This window comes from Ictalurus punctatus, chromosome 17, assembly GCF_001660625.3.
Source record: "Ictalurus punctatus breed USDA103 chromosome 17, Coco_2.0, whole genome shotgun sequence".
NCBI lineage: Eukaryota > Metazoa > Chordata > Actinopteri > Siluriformes > Ictaluridae > Ictalurus > Ictalurus punctatus.
In genome coordinates this window covers 7752909-7778553 of record NC_030432.2, presented here as the reverse complement: position 1 = coordinate 7778553, position 25645 = coordinate 7752909, and the positions used below count along the sequence as shown (strand labels likewise).

General features: G+C 37.6%; 2 protein-coding genes and 1 long non-coding RNA gene across 4 annotated transcripts in view; 1 reads left to right on the top strand and 2 right to left on the bottom strand.

The window, feature by feature from the left end:
- LOC128635257 (uncharacterized) overlaps positions 1 to 18748 on the top strand; it is a 38614-nt gene extending 19866 nt beyond the window's left edge. The window contains exon 2 of the long non-coding RNA XR_008398192.1: positions 18673 to 18748. This is a non-coding gene — a long non-coding RNA (uncharacterized LOC128635257). The remainder of the gene's footprint in view (positions 1 to 18672) is intronic.
- Positions 148 to 14567, bottom strand: gkup (glucuronokinase with putative uridyl pyrophosphorylase). Of its 2 annotated transcripts, XM_017491486.3 has the most exons (23): positions 14415 to 14567; positions 13199 to 13305; positions 13071 to 13115; positions 12784 to 12937; positions 12618 to 12689; positions 12233 to 12321; positions 11716 to 11872; positions 11440 to 11517; positions 11175 to 11266; positions 10984 to 11089; positions 10823 to 10902; positions 10652 to 10720; positions 8575 to 8635; positions 8448 to 8464; positions 8141 to 8198; positions 7955 to 8047; positions 7817 to 7877; positions 5941 to 6054; positions 5808 to 5865; positions 4525 to 4593; positions 4364 to 4427; positions 2261 to 2332; positions 148 to 2048 (listed from the first exon to the last, which is right to left on the bottom strand). In XM_017491486.3, exons 1-23 carry the CDS (start codon positions 14469 to 14471, stop codon positions 1977 to 1979), a joined length of 1845 nt encoding a protein of 614 aa, XP_017346975.1. In that variant the 5' UTR covers positions 14472 to 14567; the 3' UTR covers positions 148 to 1976. The 2 variants fall into 2 exon arrangements, 1 of the variants encoding a protein (XP_017346975.1); XR_006983932.2 differs by lacking the exons at positions 148 to 2048; positions 2261 to 2332; positions 4364 to 4427; positions 4525 to 4593 and having other exon boundaries at positions 5831 to 5865; positions 5941 to 6718.
- Positions 15918 to 24777, bottom strand: arcn1b (archain 1b). The gene is made up of 10 exons (XM_017491249.3): positions 24602 to 24777; positions 22524 to 22787; positions 22253 to 22432; positions 19669 to 19868; positions 19395 to 19559; positions 19123 to 19288; positions 18603 to 18750; positions 18372 to 18480; positions 17459 to 17663; positions 15918 to 17362 (listed from the first exon to the last, which is right to left on the bottom strand). Exons 1-10 carry the CDS (start codon positions 24602 to 24604, stop codon positions 17273 to 17275), a joined length of 1530 nt encoding a protein of 509 aa, XP_017346738.1. The 5' UTR covers positions 24605 to 24777; the 3' UTR covers positions 15918 to 17272.
- Positions 24778 to 25645: the final 868 nt, after the last annotated feature.

Sequence of the window (25645 nt, the reverse complement as noted above, 5' to 3'; positions counted from 1 at the left end):
CACACGGTGGCGTACTAGCTTGGCATACTATTTAGTACAGTAGAATGTAGTATGCTAAAACACCGAGGTAGCCTGGGCATTTTATCAACTGTAAATTCACCTTTGCGTGATCAACAGTAGAAAAAAAAAGAGATTGAAAAGTTATCATCAGTTGTTTTAAAGGTTTTATTTCAATTTACAAGATTCAAAACGCTAGACTATTTGTATCACAAGACAGTAACACTCAGTTTACATGGTGAGTCAATTTGTGTCTACAACACTTAGAAAGCAGCATTTTTACCCATCCCAGATCACTATAACTCATACTAAGATATAATTATTGAAATACTTCTAAGAATAAAAGTCTAATTTTTGCATTTTTGAAAAGTTTTTTGGACAATTTTGAGGTGAGAGATAATTAATATTGAAAGTAACTAATGAATATCTATGTACAGGATTCAAAACCCTGGACTATTTGTATCACATGATATATCCTAAAAACACCATAAAAACAAGGTAGTGTATGCTATATTCCTAAAAAAAAAAAAAAAAAAAAAAACAAAAAAAAAGAGGCCACAGAACAGTTATATGTGATTATATGGACGATTCCACAATTGGGGTGCCATTTGTGTGCCGCTGATAGTAAATTTACAAATATCAATGCATCTATAACACTGTCCCAGTCCACTTTAACTCCATCCATCCATGTTCCATACTGCTTATGCTACACAGGGTCGCTGGGGGAGCCTGGAGCCTATCCAAAGGAACTCAGGGCACTAGGCAGGGGACGCCCTGGATTGGGTGCCAACCCAGCGCAGGCCATAATCTCACACACACTATGGACAAATTTGGAAATGCCAGTCAACCTACAATGCATGTCTTTGGACTGGGGGAGGAAACCAGATCAGGTCATTCCATATGCACATCAAAATGACCAGTATGCTTTCTCTGGCTACCTGCTTTACCCTTTTAGTCAAAGAAATTGAAGTGACTTCTTTCCTGCTCACTCAACCTCTTTTCACATGAGTAACCATGCATTTAGCAAGCATTCTTCTAGCATATTTTATTCATGCATTTCTTCTCTATGAAATATCTGAAATAGTCCACAAGTCACATGTTCAACAGGAAGTTCCATCCTCCAAATTTCCTGAAGATCTTAGGAAGACGAAAAATAAATCCTCTCATCCGTTTTTCATTATTGTCAGTGACATTGTAAAATACTTTGTACACCTCTGTTACCAAAATTATAGACCATTAACTACACTGTGTTTTTGCTAAATATTTTCAAAATATCTTCTGATTATTATCTGTCAAAATACAGTACAGTAAATGCTTTAAACTAGCAGAATAATCACATGATCAAAAATATACACAGCAAATTACTGCCTTGACTGAATTGATCAATTTTGTCTTGAAAGCACTTTTCAGTAAAAGTGTGAGAACTGCACCACATTATTATTATTATTATTATTATTATTATTATTATTATTATTATTATTATTATTATATCCTCAGTCATTCCATGCTATAATTAAAATTTCCATCAAATTATGAGCATAGCCTCACTTGCTGTTTAAATAAAGCCAGCGTGCCCAACCATATGTGCAACTACACTGTGGTTTATAATACATATATAAAAAAACATGACTGTTTTCATACAGAATACATTACACTCCTTACAACAAACATTTTGGTTATGAGTCTGTGGCCATTATTGTACAGAGACACAGGGACAGGATGGGTGTACAATGCTGGCATTGATAGAACTTTAAATAGACAATTGTTTGTGCTGCCTGAAACACAGAAACAGGAGTTCAATGACTCTTATATGTGGCCAGGGTTACACTGTCCACATGCCCCAGTCAACACTGTAGCCAGTAATGATGACCTCTAGTATATTATGATGTCTTAAGCCTGGATAGCAGAGTGTGTAGGCACAGAAGTGCAATATAATTCGTTGTATGTTGTCCATAGGAAAATTACTTGTACACCACGCATTAAGATGGACTGTGGGGCACAACCAGGCAGAAAACATAGCCAGCCTCCTGGAATGCTCTCTTCATCTCCACCTAATGGTTCAACAAGCAAACACACTCAGAATGTATCTATTATCTTTACTACACATATATTAGAACTGCTTTAAGGAATATGATAGGTTTCATCAATATTTATTATAATTAAACAACTAAAGTAATCGTTTATGTGAAATAATTTATTTCTGAAAGAAAAAAAACATACATGCATATATAGTAAATATGAAATACAAAAAAATTAAGTTTACCAATCGGTCAGGATCCATACACAGGCCCACTACAGCACCACCACTGCCCGGTAACTTCACAGCAGAGCCAAGCTGTATGCACATACAAAAGACAGGAAAACTCTCGAGGCAGCTGTTGACTTATTTTCATGATTAACATGTTACTTTTACCATAGCTACTGTGAACATACTCTCATCTGCAATAAAGATGGCTGTCTTATTAGCATTATTTTCTTTTTCTGTTGGCCAGTTGAAGGTAAAGTTGCAGACGTCAGGTAATTCCATCTGCATATCAAAATTAGCAATATGTTTGGATTGGTTATGTTGGATTGGTTGCTTTTAGAGCTGCAACAACTAATCGATAATAATCGATTAGGAAAATCGTTGCCAACGAATCTCATTATAGATTAGTCGGTCTGTGCGTGGCACAGAGGAAATTTACTCATTACGTTACTACTGTTCCAAAAACACGCTTCGGAGAGTAAATACTGAAGTTGTGTCCCAAATGAAGTACTGTACACTTACATTATGTACTCTGCACTACCGTCTAGTGTGTGGATTTTTTTACTAACCGGAAGTATAAGCTGCTTCCATACTCACGTAATGCGACACCACTAGCTTTAGCCTAATACCCAGACTCACCAACAATGACTTTCTTCACTTTACTGTTTCTGTCAGCGTTATATTTTATTCCCAACATGACCTCAGTCCTCATCACACGGAGGCAAAATTGTCACGTGACTAAAGAAGAATGTGTGCGACCTCTAAGTCGTCTAAGGCAGGGGTGCATTTTAAATTAAACGCCGCAGAGAAGATCAAACTTTATAAAGCGGAGTTTGTGTAGCACGGAAGCATGACAGTGAGGCGGTCGCGAGTTGCTTAAAAGGTTTAAATTAATTTAAGTTTATTGTCATTATATGTTGTATTTGTGTGCTTGCAGAGCAACTTCTGTTGTTTATTATAACGGAAGTGATGTGTTAGTAACTAGGCCGCGTTGCTGATCACGCGCGGTGTAGACGCGGTGATACAGAGTGGGAGCGTGAGTAAGATCTGTAATGTCTCATTAAACACTATGATCAAAAGTAAACACAAGTAAAATAATATGTCTAAAGGCAGTGAGTAACAGAAAACATAAGGTACAGTGAAAGTGAGTTTTTATTATTAATTTAGGACTGTAGTTTAATTCGGTGCTTTTTGTGCATCCATAAACATAATGCATATATACGGATATTATATATATATAAATTTCTTATTTATTTAGATTATATTTATATTATATATAAGTACTTATGCATTATTTTTTTTTTATGGATTCACAAAAAGCACCAAATTAAACTACAGTCCTAAATTAATAATATATATATTCTTGTGTGTATGTGTATGTGTGTGTGTGTATGTGTGTGTATTGGGTTCTTTTCTGTTTTGGACAACTGAGCAAATAAAGGTTAAAGGTCTTGCTCAAGGACTCAACAGTGGCAGGTTGGCATTATGGGATTTGAAATTACAACCATCCAGTCAGTAGCCCAAAGTCTTAACCACAGTGCCACAAACATCCTGGTTCCAACATAGCTGGAACAGTTATATGCACCATCTTACATTCTTGACTAATATTGTAAGAAGCAGGTCATGGTGCTGTCTGTGTTTTAGTACACAGTTAAAAGAAAGGACAGAAAGGCTCATTTTAAACCAAAAGCATCATACAGTTTCTATGCTAATCAGTGTAGCTTTTTAAACCATTTGGAAATGCCACTGCAGGAATGACACACACACCCTGTTGTTCCTGCTTGACGCAAGGTTCAAGAAACGGCATTCCTTCAATGTTTTTGACTCGAGAAAAACAAAACCACTGTAGACATATTCTAGCTTGTGTTCTACTGTTTACTCTGCTGGAGAGGCCCATTGCCGGTCATTATGTAATCTGACACGCCCAACCAGGGAGTTGGAGTTTTGTGGCATTTAGCTATAATTAAATTCTTGTTAAGAATATACAGAATATTTCCCTAATGGACATTACACATTACACATATTTGAAATCTATAACTAACCATTAAAAAAAATCATGTTGACAGTGGGTTTAAAGACTTCACTAAATCTATGTAAATTTCCATCTTCGCAATGCTTTACCTGTCTCGCCATTTGTACCATACTGAGATTTCCTGTGCCCAAACAAGATTCAGTGTAAATAGACCTGCAGGAAAAAAAGGATGTTTTAATTTGTAGTTCAAGATGGACATCACACTACATCATGAGTAAGAATGGCTATATAGAAGTGTGAAGGATCTTACCGTCTCAGTTCAAAGTTTTCATCCATAAGCTGGGACAATTTGGGCCAGTCCTTAGATTCGAAGGCTCCCCTGTAACAGGAAAAGAAAGTATCTACTAACACTGCAGTTTGTTCCCTCACTAGTAAGCAATAATTCCTTCATTCATTTTCAGAAACTGCCTTATTCTTATCTGTGGCCTATCCCAGAAACACAACGTGCGAGGCAGCGATACATCCTGGATGGGACGCCCGTCTATCACCTCGCATTATTTAGGGCTGTCTCAGAGAGTAACATGGCGTGGGAAGGTGTTGACCATACATCAGCTAAAATTATAGCTGAGATTGAATGTCAAATGGATGTTGAGATAAAATTTTGTAATCAGGAAGAAAATGGCAATTTTCTCTCATGCCGATCAAGCACTAATGTTACAGTGCACTTCGCCAGAAGACAAATAAAACAAAAGAGAAGTGTGTTCATTTTGCAACAGTTAGGGAGAGGCTATGAGGATGAGGGAGAATTTATTGTGTTATTGATCATAGACAATGAAAAAAGAAACAACAATTTTAGATACACTATACGTCCAAAAGTTTGTGGACATCCGACCACCACACCCATATGTGGTTCTTCCACAAACTGTTGCCACAAAGTTTAAGCACATAATTGCATAGAATATTTTTGTATGCTGGAGCATCACAATTTCCCTTCACTGGAACTAAAAAGGCAAACATGGTCCAACAAGACAATGCCCCTATGGACAGACAAGGTCCATTAAGACATGGTTTGTGAAGGTTGGAATAGAAGAACTCAAGTGGCCTGCATGGAGTCCTGAACTCAACCCCACTGAACACCTGTGGGAGGAAACGAAATGTTGATTTCACCCCAGAGCTGCTTCCCCAAAATCACCTGACCTCACTAATGCTCTTGTGGCTGAACGGGCAAATCCCCACAGCCATGTCCCAAAATCTACTTGGAAACCTTCCCAGAAGAGTGAAGATTATTATAACACCAAAGGGGGAATGGGATATTAAAAAGTGCATATGGGTGTTTTGGTCCAGTGTACACAAACTGTTGGCCCTATAATTATACACACTGGCCCTAGAATCATACACACTCAATTATACCTCGGATCAATGCATCTGCTTAATACTTTTTTTGGGGGGATGACGTGGGAGGAAACAGGAAAACCCAAAGGAAACCACACTTTCATGGTTAGTTACGCAGCAACACTCTATAAGATTGTAAAGATTAACACTATCTTAACTAATGGTCTATATGTATCGTAAATGTGCAGTGCTTGGACAAACCGGGCCTGGTCTGTGAGATTAGCAAAGCGTTTCATGGCTTCTACCACTTCAGGTTCACCTAGTCAAAGACAACAAGGCATTAGAGATGAGCAGGAAAACTACACTAAAATTCATGTTCATTCTGTGTACTTACCCTTCAGCCAGCGCTCTCTCACATTGCTATGAATGCGGCCAGAGTCACTTGGATCCCCCAAGTAAGCTAACCAAAACGTGGGAAGACTGCTCATATCCATAGAGATGTACTCCCCTAAACAAATATACACATATCAAGCTCCAGAGGTGTGGAGTCCAAGACACCTCTTTATGTGATTAAGTAAACACACTAAGCTTTCTAAATTCAAATTGTTTGTACTGCATCTGGAGCGCTCTCTGTGACAGCATCTGGGCACACTAATGGTCAGACACATATTTAATACACATATTCAAAGGCATGTTTATCTCACCTATATAAGCTTTAAACTTGGTTATAATCTCTTGAAATTTCATTATTCTATATTCTATGCATTTACTGTAAAAAGATAACCATAAATGAATTGTGTTCAAAATTATTTTCAAGTCAAATGAAAATGAACTTCATGAAATTCATTATGGTAGTCACAAAGTCTTGATAAAAATTTTTTGGTTTTATATCCGGCTGAAAATCTCTGAAACAGGGTTGGGGGATCGAATCCCGCCTCCGCCCTGTGTGCGCGGAGCTCGCCTGCTCTCCCTGTGCTTCGGGGGTTTCCTCCAGGTAGTCCAGTTTCCTCCTCCAGTCCAAAGACATGCATTGTAGGCTGACTGACATTTCCACATTCTCTGTAGTTTGTAATGTGTGTGTGATTGTGCCCTGCGATGGGCTGGCCCCCCATCCAGGGTGTCCCCATCTTGTGCCACAGTCCCCTGAAATAGGTTCCAGGCTCCCCATGACCCTGTATAAGATAAGTGGCACAGAAACTGGATGGATGGATGGATTTCTGAGTGGCTACCTAACAGAGTTGGGTGTAAATGTAATCTAATTACTTTTTCTGATAACACAATAATGTAATGCATTTTAAATTTATGTAATCTGATTACAGTTATTGATGTCAATAAATTTGCGTTACTTGCGTTGCAAATTTATTGTTAAGAAAACAATATTAAGTAAAATTCATTTAAAAAATAAATTTTGAATTTTACATTTTGCCCCAAAGATTTTTTTCTTCAGCCCTGAATAATTCTCCACTTGGAGCGGTTTGTCACTATGTAACTGAAGGTCAGTAATTTTACATCTTCAGGGAATGGAGGTGAGACCAATCAGACAGGGTTTACAGGAAAAATACATGGAAATACTTGTGTCTTATTGGCTGACAGCTGACAGCTCTCAATTCTGCCAAACGCTAGCTCACACAGTCAGGGTGAGGAAATATGGATATCCAGCAATTTTTAACCAGTAAAGGGGTTGAAACTGAAATAGTAACATCCTCTGATGCTAAGCAGGAAAACAAGGTGTGTAAATGTCTATATGAGTTCCAGTTTACATGAACATGATATGAGCAGAGCATCAGGAAAATAATGTATTTTGCATGGCACTGTAGCTGCTAAACCCATAGAATGATAGCTTAGTTGTGCCTCCCCTTGACTAGTTAGAAAAGTTTAATATTTTATCGGTCTGGTAGTCCTACAAAGAGTGATAACACCCAAGGCAAGTTTTATGATAAATCCAACTCTTTCTGATCATGTCATATATTGATGCGTGCTAAAATTACTGAAAGAACTATGAGTTTCACTTTGTAGTGTATTTGCGCAGGTTTAATAGGTTTTGAAAGTAACGTGAAAATAAACGAATTAGTAATCAGATTACTTTTTACATACAGTTTTACAATTTTAAAGTAGTAATTACTAATCTGTAATGGATTACATTTTTTGAAGAACACTGCTACCTATGTAGTATATTGCCAACCATGACACTCTCCATGGAATTAAGCTGTGGTCATTGGAATAAATAAAGTAATAAGCTATACAAAGAAATAAGATTTCAGAGTCAGTACCATAACCTTGCTTGTCCATTAGCTCCTTATTAAAGTCCATGTACACCAAACCCTCATACACCTGCAAGAGCATCATGATACAATAATGTAAGAAAAGTGTATGTCAGTAAAAAATTTACTGAGTGATGCAAGACTAACCTGTACCACTCTGTCCTGCAACCCGGCCGTGATAAAGAGCTCATCTGTCTCCACATTCAGTATAAAGTTCGCTCGAATTGGTTTAGGAAGATCCTAAAGAGGGAGGCTGTAATATTATTTTTCCTGTCACATCTGAATTAAATTAAGGTTAAAGATTTGTTGGGGGAAAAAAAAAGGTAAACTTACATCTTCAGTGAGGTTGTAAAATTTCATCAGGCACTTCAAGGTAGCAGATACAATTGCACTTCACATAAAACACAATCAGTAAGAATGTCAGTAAAATTACAGGCCATAAATGTAAGTATTAACACACCAAGATTTATTACAAATCATTATGAATATATTATAGTTGCGGTTTATTCATCAATACAAATGTCCATTGCAGTGTACACACATGGTTATTTTTGATTAATTATTTCAGAACACTGATGGCAAATAGCTTGTACAGTAAAATAACCAAACCCTTTTTACATCCTTGGTGAACAATACTTACCTACTGCCAGCTAGGCCCTGGAAGTGACCAGAAACATGTATTACATGTGAATTTCAGTTTTGAAGCAACTTACAAATCAATACATTAAAAGATCTGTAGAGAACAATGTAGGACTAATTGAACTCACCACTTGGCGTGGAATGTTGGTGTCGTACTTTAGAGTGAAATTCTGCTTGGTAAGAGCAATGCTGTCCAGATAATAAGGAAATCAAGATATGAAATATATATTTATTTATCTATTTAAAGAATTTCTTTAAGATTCTACTAAAATGACTAGAAATATACTAGAAATTCTGCTACAAAGATCTTAGGTCTTAGAGGTCTTATCTATAGATCTTAAAGGTCTTTTTTTTTTTTTTTTTAAATATAAACCATGAGCCAACCCTTTGGAACATGTCCATAAACAATGTTCTCATCTGCATCTCTGAGGCTAATTTACTGCACATATTTGCCATAAATTGCTTTGGGACCAGTAGTTTCAAGTTTAAAGACTGATTAATTGAAATATATTTCAACAGTACATTTTTGCTGGGTTTCCGCACATGTTGTGGTCTTATGAAATAAAACAGCATACACACTTTCAAAAGAAGGAGCTAAAACAAGCAACGTGTACATTAAAGGGCAAAGTGGGAGGGTGAAGCTAAATCCATCCATCCATCTTCTTTATGGGGAGCCTGGAGCCTATCCAATGGAACTCAGGGCACTAGGCAGGGGACACCCTGGACAGGGTGCCAACCCATCACAGAGCACAATCTCTCACACACGCATTCACACACTACGGAAAATCTGGAAATTTCAATCAGCCTACAATGCATGTCTTTGGACTGGGGGAGTACCCAGAGGTCCGGAGTACCAGAGTCGACCCAAAACACTGCTAACCACAGGAAAACATTCTAACCACTAAGCCACCGTGCCTCCTGAAGGCTGGCTTGGTTATGGTTGGGATACAAACAACTGTGGAAACTGTGGAACATATTTTAATAGAATGTAGAAAGTACAATACTGAACTCAATAGGCTGACTGATTGTAACAAGGAAAGACTGATTAGAGTAGTGGAAACATTGGCATCAGGAAAAGGGCATTCATTGATGTATGAGGTTCTGTTTAGTTTTGGATTTGGTATTTGGCTCTAAGATAATTGGATGTGTTGTGGACACTCTGTTCTGTCCAAGCTCAGCAACAGTCCCAGACAAATGCTGGAAGAGCTGAACATGCAGTTGAAGTGAATAGTCTGGTTACAGTCATAATAGTGATCAGATTCATCACCCATGTGACAAAATACAAGCACAAGGATATAGAAGTAGTTTAAAAATGACTGAGAAAATAGCTGAGTGAAAGTGAAGTAAGTTCTGTGACAAGGTCTCACATTTTCTGTTTCAGTACAGGCACACCCAGAAAGGCCAATAGGATAATTAAAATGAGAGGGGAAAAAAGCAGGCAAGAAACAGCAGCAAGCATTTCTTCTGGGACCAACGAGGAATACCAGATGTAACTAATTTCACAGACGACTTGCTACAGGATCAAAAAGCCTGGTCTGGTGCTCTTTTACTTACTGTACAATGGTGTCAGTGAGGTTGTGTTCATTGACTGTATGTGATCATGAACTCAGAAGTGTACAAAGGCATTTTGAATACAGAGTCGCAGAAGATTGCAAACAAATTGTTCAAATGATAGTAGTGGACCTTTCAGAAAGATAACACTCCAAAACACACCACCTGCCTTTTTAAAGAATACTTAAAAAAGCCAAAAAGAAAATTACTGCCTGGGAATGGTCTTTTCAGAGCCCAGACATAAACCTTATAAACTCCCCCAGGGAATGCAGTGGAGAGGGAAATGACAGGTCATCAATGCTCCAGTGTGATTGCCTGACTCTTGGAAGAAACTTTCTGCACAACTGTTACAGAAACTTTCGATTCCATGCCCAGACAATGTCAATGTCAGTATTGTAAAGCAAATGATTGTTTTGTAACTTACAACCAAAAAATCTACTGCGCTACTATATTATTTGTTTAAATTAAATGCATGGTTTGACATACTGTTTTATTAATACAGTTTTAACTATGGGCCGAATGTGCCTCAGACAGTCTGAATAAGTCTACTTAAATACTTAAACCTCTGGTGTCAGAAAGTAATCCAATTTTTTAAATTATTATTATTATTATATCCCCACTACATTTTGAAATGTGTGACATGAACAGTCTTACCCTTGATTTGAGCAGAACTGATAAAACTTCTTACAGGTGGCCTGTAACAGTCTCAGCCCTCCCAAATACCTGGCCAGAGGGAACATGAGTCAATATTCATTTCATACAGGATATATTGTCTGCACACACAGCAAACAGAGACAGGAAGTATTAGTGAAAAAAAGAACAAACCCTTCTTTGTGGCTGATGTGAAACAGATCCTGTAGGCTGCCAAACTCAGTGGGATCATTCAGTGGATGAGGAAGGAGGACCTTATCACAAACACGTTAGAGTGGTTAAAAGAAATCAGAGTCTGTTACATACTATTTATATTCTTTACTGTTTTTATCTACCAGAGACTGGCTTTCTATTAGGGTCACTTCAGCCCAGAAATTAGAGATGGTCATAGCAATGGTTTTGCCATTGAAGCCATCAGAAGGATTTCCCATCAGTCCAACCCTGTAGAGGGGCAAACAGTGATAAAGCAACACTCAAAAGATTGAAGCTAAACTGTATTGATGTTGGTGGGTATGCTATCACAAACCTGGCATAAGAGCGGAATGTGATGGGTTTGGCTGGAAGCGCTTGCTGTTTAGTTGAGTAGTGTGCAAGCCATTTTGTGTAGTCAGACAGACCCTGTAATGTAAGACATAAATCTAGTTAACTTTGCCTAATTGGATTCATCTGATTACTATAGCAATTATTAGCACTAATACAAACATTCTATTTTGCAAAATGCACTAAATAAACTTTTAAACAGATGTCAAGGCTATACATCCATATATATACACATATATTCAGGTTCTCACCACTTGTCCAATTAACTGGAACCCTGTGGGTAGCTTCATTCCAAACACAGGCAATTGTTTTTCATTTATAAGCCATTCCTAAGAACCAGTACATTAACAGAACAAGCAGTGTCAGCTGCAAATAAATCCACAAATTAAATTTTGGAATAGTACTTCAGTGTTAGGAAAAGGTGAGTTTCTCTTGTTTTAAGCACTTTGAGGTAGCTGTTTTTTTTGTTGTTGTATTTTATATATTTTTTTTGCTTAAAAATGAACTGAAGCACTGAATGCACTGACCCACAACATGCCGAACGTCCTGTATTCCACATCCGGCTGCTTGAGCAGGAAGTCTGAGATGTGAGATAGCGTCTCTTTGCGGAGGCAGTAGAAGACCACACTGGCCAGACGAGATGCTGTGACGCCCTCCTGTGGCTTCTCAAGGAAACGCTTGATCCTAAAAGACAGCAAGATAAATATGATCCAGCTACAATGTACGCCACCTGCACATACACACACAGAATAAATGTATCTCCCACAATGGAATTACTTAATACATACTACTAAAGATTAAAATGTGAAACTGAGCTTTAGTCCTAAATTTGCATAAAGTTGTAATAATATTATATTTCATATTTCACAACATAATACAGTTATGTACAGGGATACACATGGGCAGTTACCTGATGAATGCTGTTAACCAAAATATCTAGTGAAACATTTCATATATATTTATGAACATTTTAGACTATGTTTTCTGAAACATTGCATGGATACTACTTTTTTGTCTGTAAATGGTTATGGAGCAATCCCTTACCTATGAGAATCTGGACATACTTCTACAATGCCTCTGGAGTAACATTTCTCCCCTTCTTCTAGCTCATAATATATAGCCAAATCTCCAGACTGAAGAATGAAATGCAAATGTGATTAACTGTGCCATTCAGTTGTGAAGCAGTCTCTACATGCTGTTTTAGTACATTAAAAAGCTAAGTATTGCAGGTGAAACTACAGCAAAAAGCAATGAGTTAATATTATTAATTTGTTAAAATATTGGCTTTGCAATGCTCACAATATTATATTAATAATTTGTCAGGATATAATCATTTGCCATGCCTATACAAAAACTTTGTGAATATTAACTGGCATGCATGACAACATTGCTGTTGCACATAATTTGCATAAAAAGCAGTTGATCTTACCTTAGACCTAAAAAAACGAATAACTTGAGCAATGTCAAAGTTCTGGTCAGAACAAAGCATGTCTCCTGCAATCTAGAGACACAGAGACACATTAAAAGCACAACAAGTCAAGCAAAATAAGGAGAAATGCTAAATGCTATAAATTTAAATATAGTCCATGCCATACCACCATGATGTCATCTTGAAGGTGACGGCTTCGGATGACCAACTCCAAGTCAGCGACGGCCCCAAGCCGATCCTCCAAAGTGGTGCTACCATCATTCACCACGTTCTCCACTGGAAAGTCATTGGCAGTTGCCCACCGCTCATAATGTTTGTACCTACAATGACGGGATGAGTCTTTTGTGAAAACTACCTTTTACAGGTCGTATTACAGGCAGTATTAAACTATGTAAATTGGCTTCAACATTTAATACTAGGACTATGATTAAAAAAATCTAAGAATGTACTCACTTATCTGCATTTGTGACTAAATAGACTTCACTGAAGAGTTGTCGCCTATAAAGGATGAGATAGATTAAATGAGGCTGCCTGAAACATATCCTTTCAAAATAATAACAATTCAATTTAAGGCAACTTACGTGTTGACTGTTTCCCACCAAAAATCTAGGATTTTCTTCCCCCCAACACCAGGTAGTAATGCTTTTGGCACCCCAGCTAGATGTGTGTACAAGCCTGTGACATCATACTGCCATAAAAAACGAAAATGGTGAACAGGATCATAAACTGCCACTTGATTAGGGCCTACTCAAACACATTATCAGCTCAAGTGAAGTTTGTTAGATGAGCACTTGAAGGGAAGACATAACTGTAGACCTCAGGAGCAGAACTTTTTCGCAAGGTAATCAGAGGTGGTTTCATTTTTAAACCAGCAACCATTTGTTACATTCTGTAAATTTGGAGTCTAATGCATTGATACAGCTGATAAATCACACCCAATTCACATCTAATTACAATGGCAAATTAAGTAATAGCACATCTGGTATTCATGCACATGTTCTGCAAATACCTCAGAGCAGCAGATTTGTGGACTTCGCAGTTGATAAACTGCAACCTCTGAACCTGAACCACTTTATTTCCCAGGTTCCACATTACATCATTTGTGCCTATTGCATGATTCAAATGAAGAAGCTAAGTTCCGGTTGCATGGCCACAAAACAATCTACACTGGTGCAGAGTGATATACAGTATCACTGCCACCACACAAGTTTCCTCAGGGTTCTCTAGTTTCATCCAAATTCCACAGAACGTGTGTCCACAAAACATGCCCTGCAATAGACTGGTGTATTCCCACCTCATACCCAGTGTACCTAGGATAGGCTCTGGATCCAATGTAAGCCTGACCAGGATAAAGCGGTTACTGAAGATGAATTAATGAGGACACAGAGCACAGCCTGCATGGAATATACCATAGTTATGTGAAACAAAGCAAACATGGCCAATTCTTCAACAATGAGTGAACTATCTTTTCTAGAAGAGTGAGGCTTCTTGGAGATTTCCATAAGTGTATGGAAATCTCCACCCCTTCCACCCCCTTCCCTTGTAAAGTAAGTGATAAAAGAAAGTAAATTAGGACGCAGTGATACGATGTTGCCTCAATCAGTGTTTTTGTACGGACGCAAATATTCCTATACAAGCAGGACAGAAAGTGTAACTGTGTGTGTGGAAAGCAACCCTACACCTACATCAGACTTTGTTTGATTTTCCACGTCATCTGTTCCAACAGGTAACTGTTACTTCAAACTTACATGCCACGAAACGCTGAACATTGATATGATAAAGACTGTAATTCTGTACCTTAATCTGCGTCTCTAAAACAGTACCATGACCTGCAACAAGTAAAATGCAAATCATTTTAAAGCGTCTTATTTACTATTGAAAGTTCGCAAGATGTTCAGAAAGAGTGCATGGTTCAGTAACAACCCGGAACTGGGCGTGTCATTAAATTTCTTAAAGCTGCAACGTCCACAAAATGATTGCCTAACTACCCTGTTGGGGAAAAAAAAGAATAGAAACCACAACAAATACCATTACAAACCATCAGCATTATCATTATCGGTCCTTAATGGTATTCACTAGACATGGCATGCCACCAATAGAAGGCAACAAATTACCAGTAGAGTCCCACGAAGACCGTTACAGTTTCCATTAGAACCATTACATTACAAACCATTACAAATTCTGTGAGGGTTTCTATTATTTTATTTTTTTTTTAGCAGGGTACAAATATAATAAAGCAGTGATTCTCAAAGAGCTAGTCTGCGTTTTATTATGTTTATTATTTATTTTATTTTATTTTTTACTGATTTTTCTGTTGGAAATTTCATGAATAGAAAGTTCCATGGCTTAAATAAATAGCCAAAATTGTATTGTACACATGTAAATGATGAGCTTAATATTTGACTATTTGGATTATGTCCAGTTGGCAGTAATGAAACTATAAAAAATAAATGCAACTTGATTTGTTGCATTTTATACAGGTTGTATGCATATCACCCCATGCAGTCATATTGGATATGAGCCAACTGTGTGTATTACATTGAAGTAACAGTTTATTCTATGCATTAATACAGAACAGGGGCTACTCTAGGACAAGGGTTGGCTAATAATGATATTGACTAACTATAAACACAACAATAAATACAATAATTTTAAGAATGTTGGTCTGTGATCTCCACCACACTGTATCTAAGTAAAAAATTAATGTAGATTTGCAATCTGGAAGTCACAGGCCTCCAATCATGTTACAAATATTAAATAGATTTCCACTTATTTCATCCTTCAATAATGAATTTGAGGCTTTTTCTCTTTAATAATAAATAAGAATCCATGTCCTTTTCCTATAGTCCAAAATGATACTCAGGCCTATTTCTTATTGTCTTTATTAAAGTGTTATTATACTGTAAGTGATAGTATGGCATGCACTGATCAGCCATAACAAGTGAATAACATTTATCATGAATATAGCATTTAACATATATAATAATATAGAATAATGATTATCTCGTTACACTGGCACCTGTCAAGAGGTGGGATATATTAGGCAGCATGTGAACAGTCAGTTCTTGAAGTTTATGTGCTGGAAATAAGAAAAATGGGTATGTGTAAGGATCTGAGCAACTCTGACAAGGGCCAAATTGGGATGGCTAGACGAATGGGTCAGAGCATGTCCAAAACGGCAGGTCTTGTGGGGTGTTCCTGGTATGCAGTGGTTAGTACCTAACAAAACCGGTGACAAGGTCATGGGCACACAAGGCTCAAGACTAAAATACAACTCATGAAACACACCTCACATTCATATTCAAGCAATATGCTTTAATATCAAAACAAGTAATTATAAGCTGGAATGTTATCATTTTCATCTCTCATTGGATATTAAAATAACCCCCTCAAAAAGTATTATCTGACAAGTTTTTGGGAAGATACAAAAATGATATCAGTGAGAAAATATTTTCCACTCAAGTAAATCAATACATATCAGAGGACTTCTACTGTTTTTCTATTCTTAAAGTAAGCTGAACAAAATACATGAAATATTGTGAATGTTGTTTCTACTATTAATGCATGATTTAAGTGCTTAGATAAAGAATTTTAAATCGTGAATGTAGAAATCAAGCACTGAGCACTTCAATTTGCAAAAATCTTACAAATTTCTCTGTTTTATCAGATTTCACTTGAATCAACATTATATTTGCAGACAAATTTAGAGCAACCAGTGAACATGCTCCCAGTGCAAGTCAGCTCAACAGATGTCTGAGTTTCAGATTGCAAATGACTGGACATATCAGGGAAGAATAGCAAGGCTCCTCTTACAGCTCCGTTACTGTGTCAGTGTTCTCCTCTAGCATGTTGAAGACATTTAAAATATTCTACAAGCTCTTTACAACCAGTAGCAGCTATCAGAGCAGAAGAAAACATTTCAATCTGGTGCAGTTTCTGACCTCACAAAAATCCTTGCAGATTTATGTAACTGATGTATTACTGTGAAAACAACTGATGCAGAAAGTAAATTACTTTAAGAAGCAGATAGAAAACAATATTTTGTCCTGGATGGGCATTATATGCATCGATAATTAAAATGATAATAAGTTTTTCAAAAAAAAAGAAGAAAAAAAACTGCCCTCCTAAATATAGAACAGAGTGAACACATGAAAGCTATTTATATATTTCAACACAGAGTTCATTATGAATGAAAATAGAAGAAAAAACAATTTCCTTTTCTTATTTCTCATTTTGGACAAACGAGTCATTCTAAATACAATTTGTCGCATATTTAAGAATGTGTGGCTCTATAAGGTTACGATATAGAAAATATATTATACTGGGGCAGCTCTCAAGTTCCTCCTATAATTTATTTCAGGGGTCATGAAGACTCATAGGTCCAGATTCAGGCTGTAAGATGAGAATGTGGTGTGATGATATCTCAGTGTCCTTGGCCTCAAGTAGCAAAGCTCAAGGTCCATCTGTGTTCATGTTATAATGTGGTTCATTTACCTCTTAAATTCATTTTATATAAACATATAATTTCCTTTGCCATACAAACAAATACACAAATACTGCACGCCATCAGGAAAGATTTGGACACTCCGGTTGTACTGTGTCCAAACTGTTACACAGGTAGGCAGGCAGGCTAGAAACATTTCTTTTAATAGTCTTTAGAGTATCTCATACTTGTCGACAACAAAGGAAGTCTCAGAGGAGAATTTCACCGGGCTGTCCTCTTCAACCTGGGTAACTTTGGCCACCTATAGTAACAGGAAAAAAGATTTGGTTTTCATGATTTTACTCCCCCCCATCATTATCATAATAACTGGGCATACATCCCAAACACTCCAGCTCACCTGAATGTTGGAATATGTGCGTTTAGACACAAATGACACGTTAACTGGAAAGAAGTCATTTGGCCTCCCAGCTATGCTGAACTCCAAACTTCCACTCTTGTTGTTTTCATCAATGACAGGCAGGGACCATTCAAGAATGTTTTTCCTGCTGTCATGGCGATACTCGCCATCAAGATCTCCAACAACAGGTGTGCCTACTCCTGACCTGCAAATTTGGGGTGCATGATGCAAGGAATAAAACATGACAGAACATACCGTTATACGAAAATAATTCTCAATGGGGTGGTGAGATGTGGCCTGATATAAAACCTAGTTACTGTTACTATCCCAAAGTTAATTAGTTTTCTATAACAGCACATTTGTTCATATTATACCACAGCAATTTACCAACACTAATGTTGTTAAATAAAGTATGTTTTGTCATACCTTTTTTTTTCTTCCATTTTTAGTTAGACTTCTGTTATGGAATGAACGTAAAAGTGTTTTTTTTTTTTCATTACAATAAAGCAGCTTAAAACAGTTGTTCCCTTACCAGTTTCTTTTCTCTCTCTCTCAAAATTAATAAGACAAAAAACTTTCCCATTGCGGAAAAATTAAAGACACATGAAGTCAACCAACAGCATCTTTTCAAACTGCTGCTCATTCACTCCGAGGAATGTGGTATCTGCCCTCTTCTGTGAACATGAGCTCACAGATGCCCATGATTGGTAAGTGTCACTGTTTGACAAAGAATATTGTATGCCATCCCTCCCACCCAGACAGCATGGCCAAATTTGCTCCCTTGGGTCCCAGCCAAGGGAGCCTGGAGGCTGTAGAACCATCAGGATTCAAACTTGTGATATCCTGACAATAGTGGAAATGCTTTTTTCCTTGTTGGGGAGGGGGTTCTGGATGTGCTTTAACAGGAACTTACGGTACAGGGATGGTGATGATTACATCATTGAGTTCAAGGCCCTCGTCCTGGAGCTCATACTCAATGTTGACATCGCAGTTGCTACCACTTTCTGAAGGCCAGCAGTTTACTACAGACAAAATAAGTTTAATGTTAAAAGGCAAAGTGTAAACTTTTGTAAAATTTTGGTACACGTTTAAGGGTGAAATACTAATTCAGATTTAAACGTGTACTAATTCAAGAGGAACCCACTGGTTAAAGGGATGAGGGACTCGTCTGTGCTCTGTAGCCTCCACTTCAGCACACCCACATCGCTGTTAAGGGGGAAAGACTTTTCTTGGTTTTTCAGTCCAATCAAAGACTCTGCAGTGAACAGCTTCTTATCTACATTAGGATGGGTCTGAAAAAAAGATTTATAAAATGAATTATTTCCAGTGATATTTGATAAAGATTTGCATTTGTATTGTTATGAACAATTATTAAATGAGGGGTTTTGTGCAGACATATGGTTTACGACTCTCTAATCGTCCTACTCATGCAAAATTAAAATCAATAAAACAAGCAAGTTCATGCAACAGTGTAGAGGTGTAGGCAGGACCGTTTTTTAATCCCACTCCTGCTCACTCTAAAAATAATTGTGCAGACCCCTTTGACCAAGCCTGCCAATTTACACCAGGCGTTCTCAAAATGGTCACATTTGAAAGGGACCCCTTCAACTGTAAAATAAATTTCTTTACATATGCAATCTTGAAACACCAGAATGCAAAATTACCTGCAGTTGCACTCCTTTCTTGTCATTGTTGTTAATATGCAAGCGGATGCGGCCATATTTGTCATCTGAGACTCTCAGTGTGATCATACCCAAGATCTCCATGTTCTGCAGCCCACCATCCCGTCCACAGGTCAGAGATATCTTCTCCTCCATCCTTAGATGTACACTGAGCCGTTCGAGCGATACATGAGCCACGCATTACTCTCTGAAGATTTTAAATATTCCTTATGCTTAATAATTATGTAGAATTACTGTTAGAATATCCAGCATACCTTTCAGTGTTCACAGGAGGCTGAAGGACTTTAGAGATTTCTGAAGCTTTCCTTCCAGCACTGGGTATCACAATATTTTCACCCTCCGACTTAAGTTTGTCTACAAAGTTATCAATCTCCTTTCCTTTGGCACCCAGTTTCAGTGCTTTACCAGAACCACTTGGCCTGGAGATGACAACCTCACGTTAATTCTGTTCATAGAAACTAATAAGAAAGAAAGAAATGCACTGTTATGTAGTCAGGTGTTTTGCATGTAACCACGTGGTACACATACCTAACTGATACAGGAGCTGGTTTAGGCTTCTCTGGTTCCATCACTGAGTCTGTGATGATGGTAGTTGTGCTGCTCATTCCTGAACTTCCAAAACCTCCAAAGCCTGGTGCCTTTTTGCCGGCACGCTCTGCATCCCGTCTCGCCTGCTGCAGCTCTTTAGCCTTTCGCCTCATCTCTGCATTTGCTTCTCGTTCTTGGGTCTAATGTGAGAATAAACAAACAAAAAAATTATTAGCAGATATGGACAAATCCCATAGCACATGACCTCAGGGAGTAAACGGATTTCATGATGGAGTATTCAGGGTTTTTTTTTTTTTGGTAATTGCTGGACTGTTCAGTTCAACAACTAGAGAATATAACCTAATTCCTATTGACTGGTAAGTATGGTCAAAGTTCTTCATATTGCAGTGAGACACCTCAGTGCTGTAACTATGGCGTATGATACTCATTCTGCTTATGCTGAACCTCACCACCTGCTGCACTACACACCGGCCGATTTGAGAGTAGGCTGAAGGAAGTTTAAAAAAAAAAATGGTGGCTTAATTATCATGCACAGATCATTTCTGAATCAGTAACATGCAAGTATTTGCAAATACTGATGAAGCTGAGCAAAATAATTTGCAGAACAAAGCTGCCATATAACTCTCCTAGCACAACATGCATAATACATCAGCTTTTGGTTAAAGATACACTATCTAAGTTTTGGCTAGGCTTGCTGTGATAGATGGTGTTCGGGCCGCACACCAATTACATCACTTGTCCACTGCCGCACTGTCCTCACCGTCGTTTTGCTTTTTTTATAGTAATAAAAATCATTTAGTTCAGTTAGAGAACGGACAATACAATTAAAAACTGAACGCGTCTGCTCAATTCAGCATGAGCCGAATGATCGGAGCACAGATCAGCAAGGGGTCAGATTTCATTTATCACAAGTGAGAGTGAGGTGAGCTGACTGACAAGATGATGGTGGAAGAATCGGTTTCAAAAGTTCCATGTTTAATATAAGCGAGGTTTTCATTGTACTGTTTTGTAGTTGTTATGTTTTTCATTAAGAATAATACTGAACTGACCATTCAAGCAACTGCCACCTACAAATTGTCGCTAATTCGAAAGCGAAAGTGAAATGCGCACAGCCAAACAGGCATTTATAAGCGAGGTGGAAAACACCCCTAAAATATATATACTTATAATAGGCTTACCTTAGTGAATCACAGTATAGGTCCTTTCACACTGAGCACGGTGCAATAAAGCGAAGTGAAAGTGCTTTCACACCGAACGCGAAACAATTGATCGCCTTCGGCTAATTCACACCTGCACGACAGATGGCGCTGACCAAGAATGCATTTCACGCCTGCACACTAGATGGTGCAAGCCACTATTCAGCTGATCGGCCTATCGTCTTTGACCACTGAGAATATTATTTACATAAATGTTAGTGTACAGCACCACAACACAAACTGTTAAGAATTTTTTGCGTGTTTTTTGAACAGCACCATTAAGCTATTTTAGAATGAATGAAATAACGTGGAATATAATGCAACAACACAATAGTGGGACAAAACCGAGTTTAATGCCCAAGACCACACGTAGAACCAAATGTCATGAGAAAACGGCACTTTTTAATGCATAAGTAACTGATGCACACCATTTTATAGGTAAAAGGCCAATTGGATGGAAACAGGCGGGAGACAGCAAATATTGCAAATTTTTTTCCGCACTTTCACTTTGTCAATAACAGAAATGCACAAAAGGTGGATGGAAACTTGGCAAATGATAAGAACTCAATATACATTCTCTTCTGGAATACTTTTCTTTGGTGTTTACACTGGATATCAAAACAGCTTTCTGTGCTATAGCACCACCTATCTCACCCCTTTGTGCACCAGCAGCGTCACTGGACACGTGATCTAAAGCTCAAATCTAATTGAACGGCCCATTTCTTCGCGGAGCAGCAGGGAAAAAAAAATCGACACACTGGTCAAAAAAAAAAAAAAAAAAAAAAAAGTGTCGCTTTGTCACTCTGCGAATGATCGTGCCCGGTGTGAACAGCTCCTTAGGGATCTACTGTTTCGATTCAAGAGCGTCATCACGTTAAATATTCACGTCACTTAATTGCACTCAGTGTGAAAGAACCTTAAGACAAAAACATGGTTTGGAAGGTGGATTTACAATGTACTTACTCATTATTAAAAATTTGTTTATTTTGCCTGGGGGAGGAAACCGGCGTACCTGGAGGAAACCCCCGAAACACCCCCGAAATCTCCGTACACACAAAGGGCGGAGGCGGGATTTGAACCCCCAACCCCAGAGTTATGAGGCAAACGTGCTGACTACTAATCCAGAATGCAAGAGAAATTCTATCCTTAATCTGTATTAATGCATTAATTAGGTAACTTGCTTGCTACAAATTGCTACTTTATGCTAGTCATATTGAGTGAATTGAGTTTCCAGAGAAAAACAAAACAAAAAAGCTTGGGACTGGGTAGCACATTATATCTTTCACATGCTCATGCACCCTCACTAAAGAGAACACATCAAGAATGCTCCTTTGTCATACTTTTCAAACTGAACCAAGCCACCTCACCTCTCTAACTGCACGGAAGACCTTCTCTTCATGCGAGTCCATTTCAGTGAAGGTTCGGATCTGGGCCAGATTAACATTTTCCCTGTAGCCCAAAGCAACAATTTCATCAAAAGCAAATATGAGATCGAAGCAATGTTCGGAGATCTCGCTCTCCTCCAGCACACGGCAGTACTCAGGGATCTGAAAATGAACACACACTTATATAATATACTGAATAGAATACGATGAAGGGTAATGTAGAGGAGAAGTAAAGCAGAAAATCATTTCATACCACACGAGAGAAGAGCCGTAGTGTCTCCAAGTCCTCCAGAATGTTGCTGTTCTTCGTGGTGACAAGAACCATATAGAGCTTCTCTAATGGCTGATAGACATAGCGCACACTATCTGTCTCTACAAAAGTGTGCTGCTTCCCTGTGCTCATCAGTTTAGGAAAGGCAGCCAGGAGACCCTCGATGCGAGTGCGGGTCATCTCTACAAACTGCCGTGACACTATGGCTTTTCCTGACTTGGTGCACACTGCAGCTGCCAAGAGCACCTACAAAGAGATTTTAAAAATTATATACATATAAATAAAAAGGCAAAACATTAGTAGAGTAGCAAACAAGATCTACTGAAGTTCTTCAGTCCTGATCCTCTGATCTCATAAGGACTCATTGCTACAATTTTTTTAGTGCCATAGTTGCAAGCTGATTGAGGAACTGGTTCACGATTCCAGTCCTTAGAAAACAGATTACTGAACCTGTGGCACATGATTTATTCCAGTTATTGACTTGTGTATTTCTTCATAAGCTGTCTCAGGTGAATTAAAGCAGTGATGACGTGTGTGTGTGTGTAATATATACACGCACACAAATAAAACATGCATACAAATAAAATTACACTACTAGTCAAAAGTTTAGAAACACTCATTCTTTATTTTTTCGCCCCACATTTTAGAATAATAATAAAGTCATCAAAACTCTGGAGTAACACAGATGGATCTATGGTAATTAAGTCGTGATAAAAAATTCAAAGTAGACATCTTTTTTACCTAGAATTTCCAGAAATGTATTCTTGGCATTTTCTCAACCAATTTCTTGAGGAATCCCCCTGAGATGCTTTTTAAACAGTATTAAAGGAGTTTCCACCTATGCTGGACTCTTATTGGCTGCTTTTCGGACTATTTCGCTCCAAGTCATCCGTTGAAGAAATTGTTTTTTTTTGTAAATAAAATATTACTTTTCTAATGAAAGAAATTATTATGGTGCCACAATGATATTTTTGTCTACAACACCGATTTCATACATTTAATCATACACCTTCAGATCACAATATTTTTAAGATCATGAGAAACATTTCAGTCAAGTGTCTCGAAACTTTTGACCGGTAGTGTATATGTATGCGTGTGTGTTTGTGATTTACAGCCAGATTTGTCAGAGCTGCTGCTGGATCAATCAGATTTGAGTATTCAGCAGCACCGTGGAATTAATTAAATAAACAAACAAACAAATAAACTCTTATGTAAAAGTCTGAGCACTGAGTGCATCATCACAATATAACAAAATAAATCTGAGGAAAATGCATTAATTGATTAATAAGTAGATTAACAGATAACATTAAAATTAGATGTGTAATTTAGTACACATTTAAGATCTTTCGCCTCATATATTCCCACCCATGTACCCAATGTAATACATTTTTCATTAAAAACCAAACTTTATTAATGTAGACTTTCAACAGGTCAGGTTTCATAATGACGTGGTGTCTGACCTTTAGCTTTATGTGCACTTGACCAGGTTCAGCGTTAAATAATTTTGTGAAAACAAAGAGGAATGTTAAAATATATCTCAGTGTTATTCAGAAAACTGTCACTCACTCCTGCTGACTTTAAACAAAGTTAGCCAAAGTAGGCTAAAATCGGCTAACTTCCATTTGTCAATCTTCATGAACAAAAGGTCCTATCTTTTACACTGATACACTGCCTGGTTAACTGGATAAACGAAAACTATTTAATATGAAAACTAAAACATAAAGCCTTTTTTTCCTCCAAATTTGGCTACACCTTTAACGACTAACATTAGCTAACTAGCTAGCTAACTAACTAGCTAGCTAGCTACAACCAGCTAGCTAACGTTACCAAACATTAACAGATGTAACTAGTTCGCTATGGCTTTCAGCTAATTTCCGAAATATGTGTTAATGTAAAGTTCTTAGGATAATTATTTCAGAAAATATTACTGCTATGCTGTCAGAAGGAACAGTTGTGACCGTTGCGCAGTCTGCTGTCAGTAATGAACCTGCTCCATGTTAGCTGGTAGCTAGCTCATTAACTATGTTCCGCTTTAAACCAGAGATAAAATCACTCCATACCATTTTGGATCCGTCTTAAGATGCTTAATTCCACCGCCAAGATACTCAACCGCTTTCAAAAAACAATAAACGCGTGAATAATATAACAAGGTGTTTGTTTATTTCTTGTGAGGCTCACGTAATCAGACTTGCAGCGGTACAGAAGAGCAGAGCCACGTCTCCAACCGGAAAAAGTTCCAGTCTGGAACAGGTTTGTGAGAGGGGCTGGAGCTGAAACAGCGCCCCCGTGTGGAGAGGAGACACAACACTTATCCTCGTCTACATACACTCAGGCCACACTTTCACAATTCCTACATATGGATTTAAGAAAATTGAAGAATCAGAGCATAGTTTCCAAAGCGCTGAAGCTGTTCTGGTGGCTCATACACACACACACACACACACACACACACACACACACACACACACACACACACACACAACCGGTCAAAAGTTTAGAGACACTTGAATGAAATGTTTCTCATGATCTTAAAAACCTTTTGATCTGAAGATGTATGATTAAATGTTTGAAATCGGTGTTGTAGACAAAAAATATAATCGTGCCAACATATTCATTTCTATGATTAAAAAAATAACATTTTATTTACAAAACGATGTATTTTTTAAATGGACGACTTGGAGCAAAATATTCTGAAAAGCAGCCAATAAGATGCTAATATATATATATATATATATATATATATATATATATATATATATATATATATATATATATATATATATATATATATATATATATGAAACCTTTTGATCTTTTATTTAAAAATTTCACAAAAATATTCTGCTCTCATGGATATCAAACAACTGCAAACACATCACAAGTTTATCCCAAAAAAAATATATTTTTAAATGTAGGTGTGCAACAATGAATTCATAGGAGAAAAATATATTTGAAGTATATTTCCACTGATATTTAAAAATAAAAATAAAAAAATTTGTACACCTGGGTGACTTGGAATAGGAAACCATGACTTCCTGTTTCACAGGGGCATAAATATGAGGTAACACATAGGACAAGTTCCCTTATGCCCTGTCCCAAATGGC

Excerpts from the sequence above, each read along its gene's own strand:
- gkup (XM_017491486.3), bottom strand. The coding sequence starts at position 14,471 with ATGATTTGCATTTTACTTGTTGCAGGTCATGGTACTGTTTTAGAGACG. Across the intron at positions 12,322-12,617 it reads TTCGTTTTTTTAGGTCTAAG|TCTGGAGATTTGGCTATATA; the intron begins GTAAGATCAACT and ends TTCATTCTTCAG. Across the intron at positions 4,594-5,807 it reads AATCTCACAGACCAGGCCCG|GGGAGCCTTCGAATCTAAGG; the intron begins GTTTGTCCAAGC and ends TTCCTGTTACAG.
- arcn1b (XM_017491249.3), bottom strand. Across the intron at positions 22,433-22,523 it reads TACGGCTCTTCTCTCGTGTG|ATCCCTGAGTACTGCCGTGT; the intron begins GTATGAAATGAT and ends GTTCATTTTCAG. Across the intron at positions 17,363-17,458 it reads GCACATATTCCAACATTCAG|GTGGCCAAAGTTACCCAGGT; the intron begins GTGAGCTGGAGT and ends CTGTTACTATAG.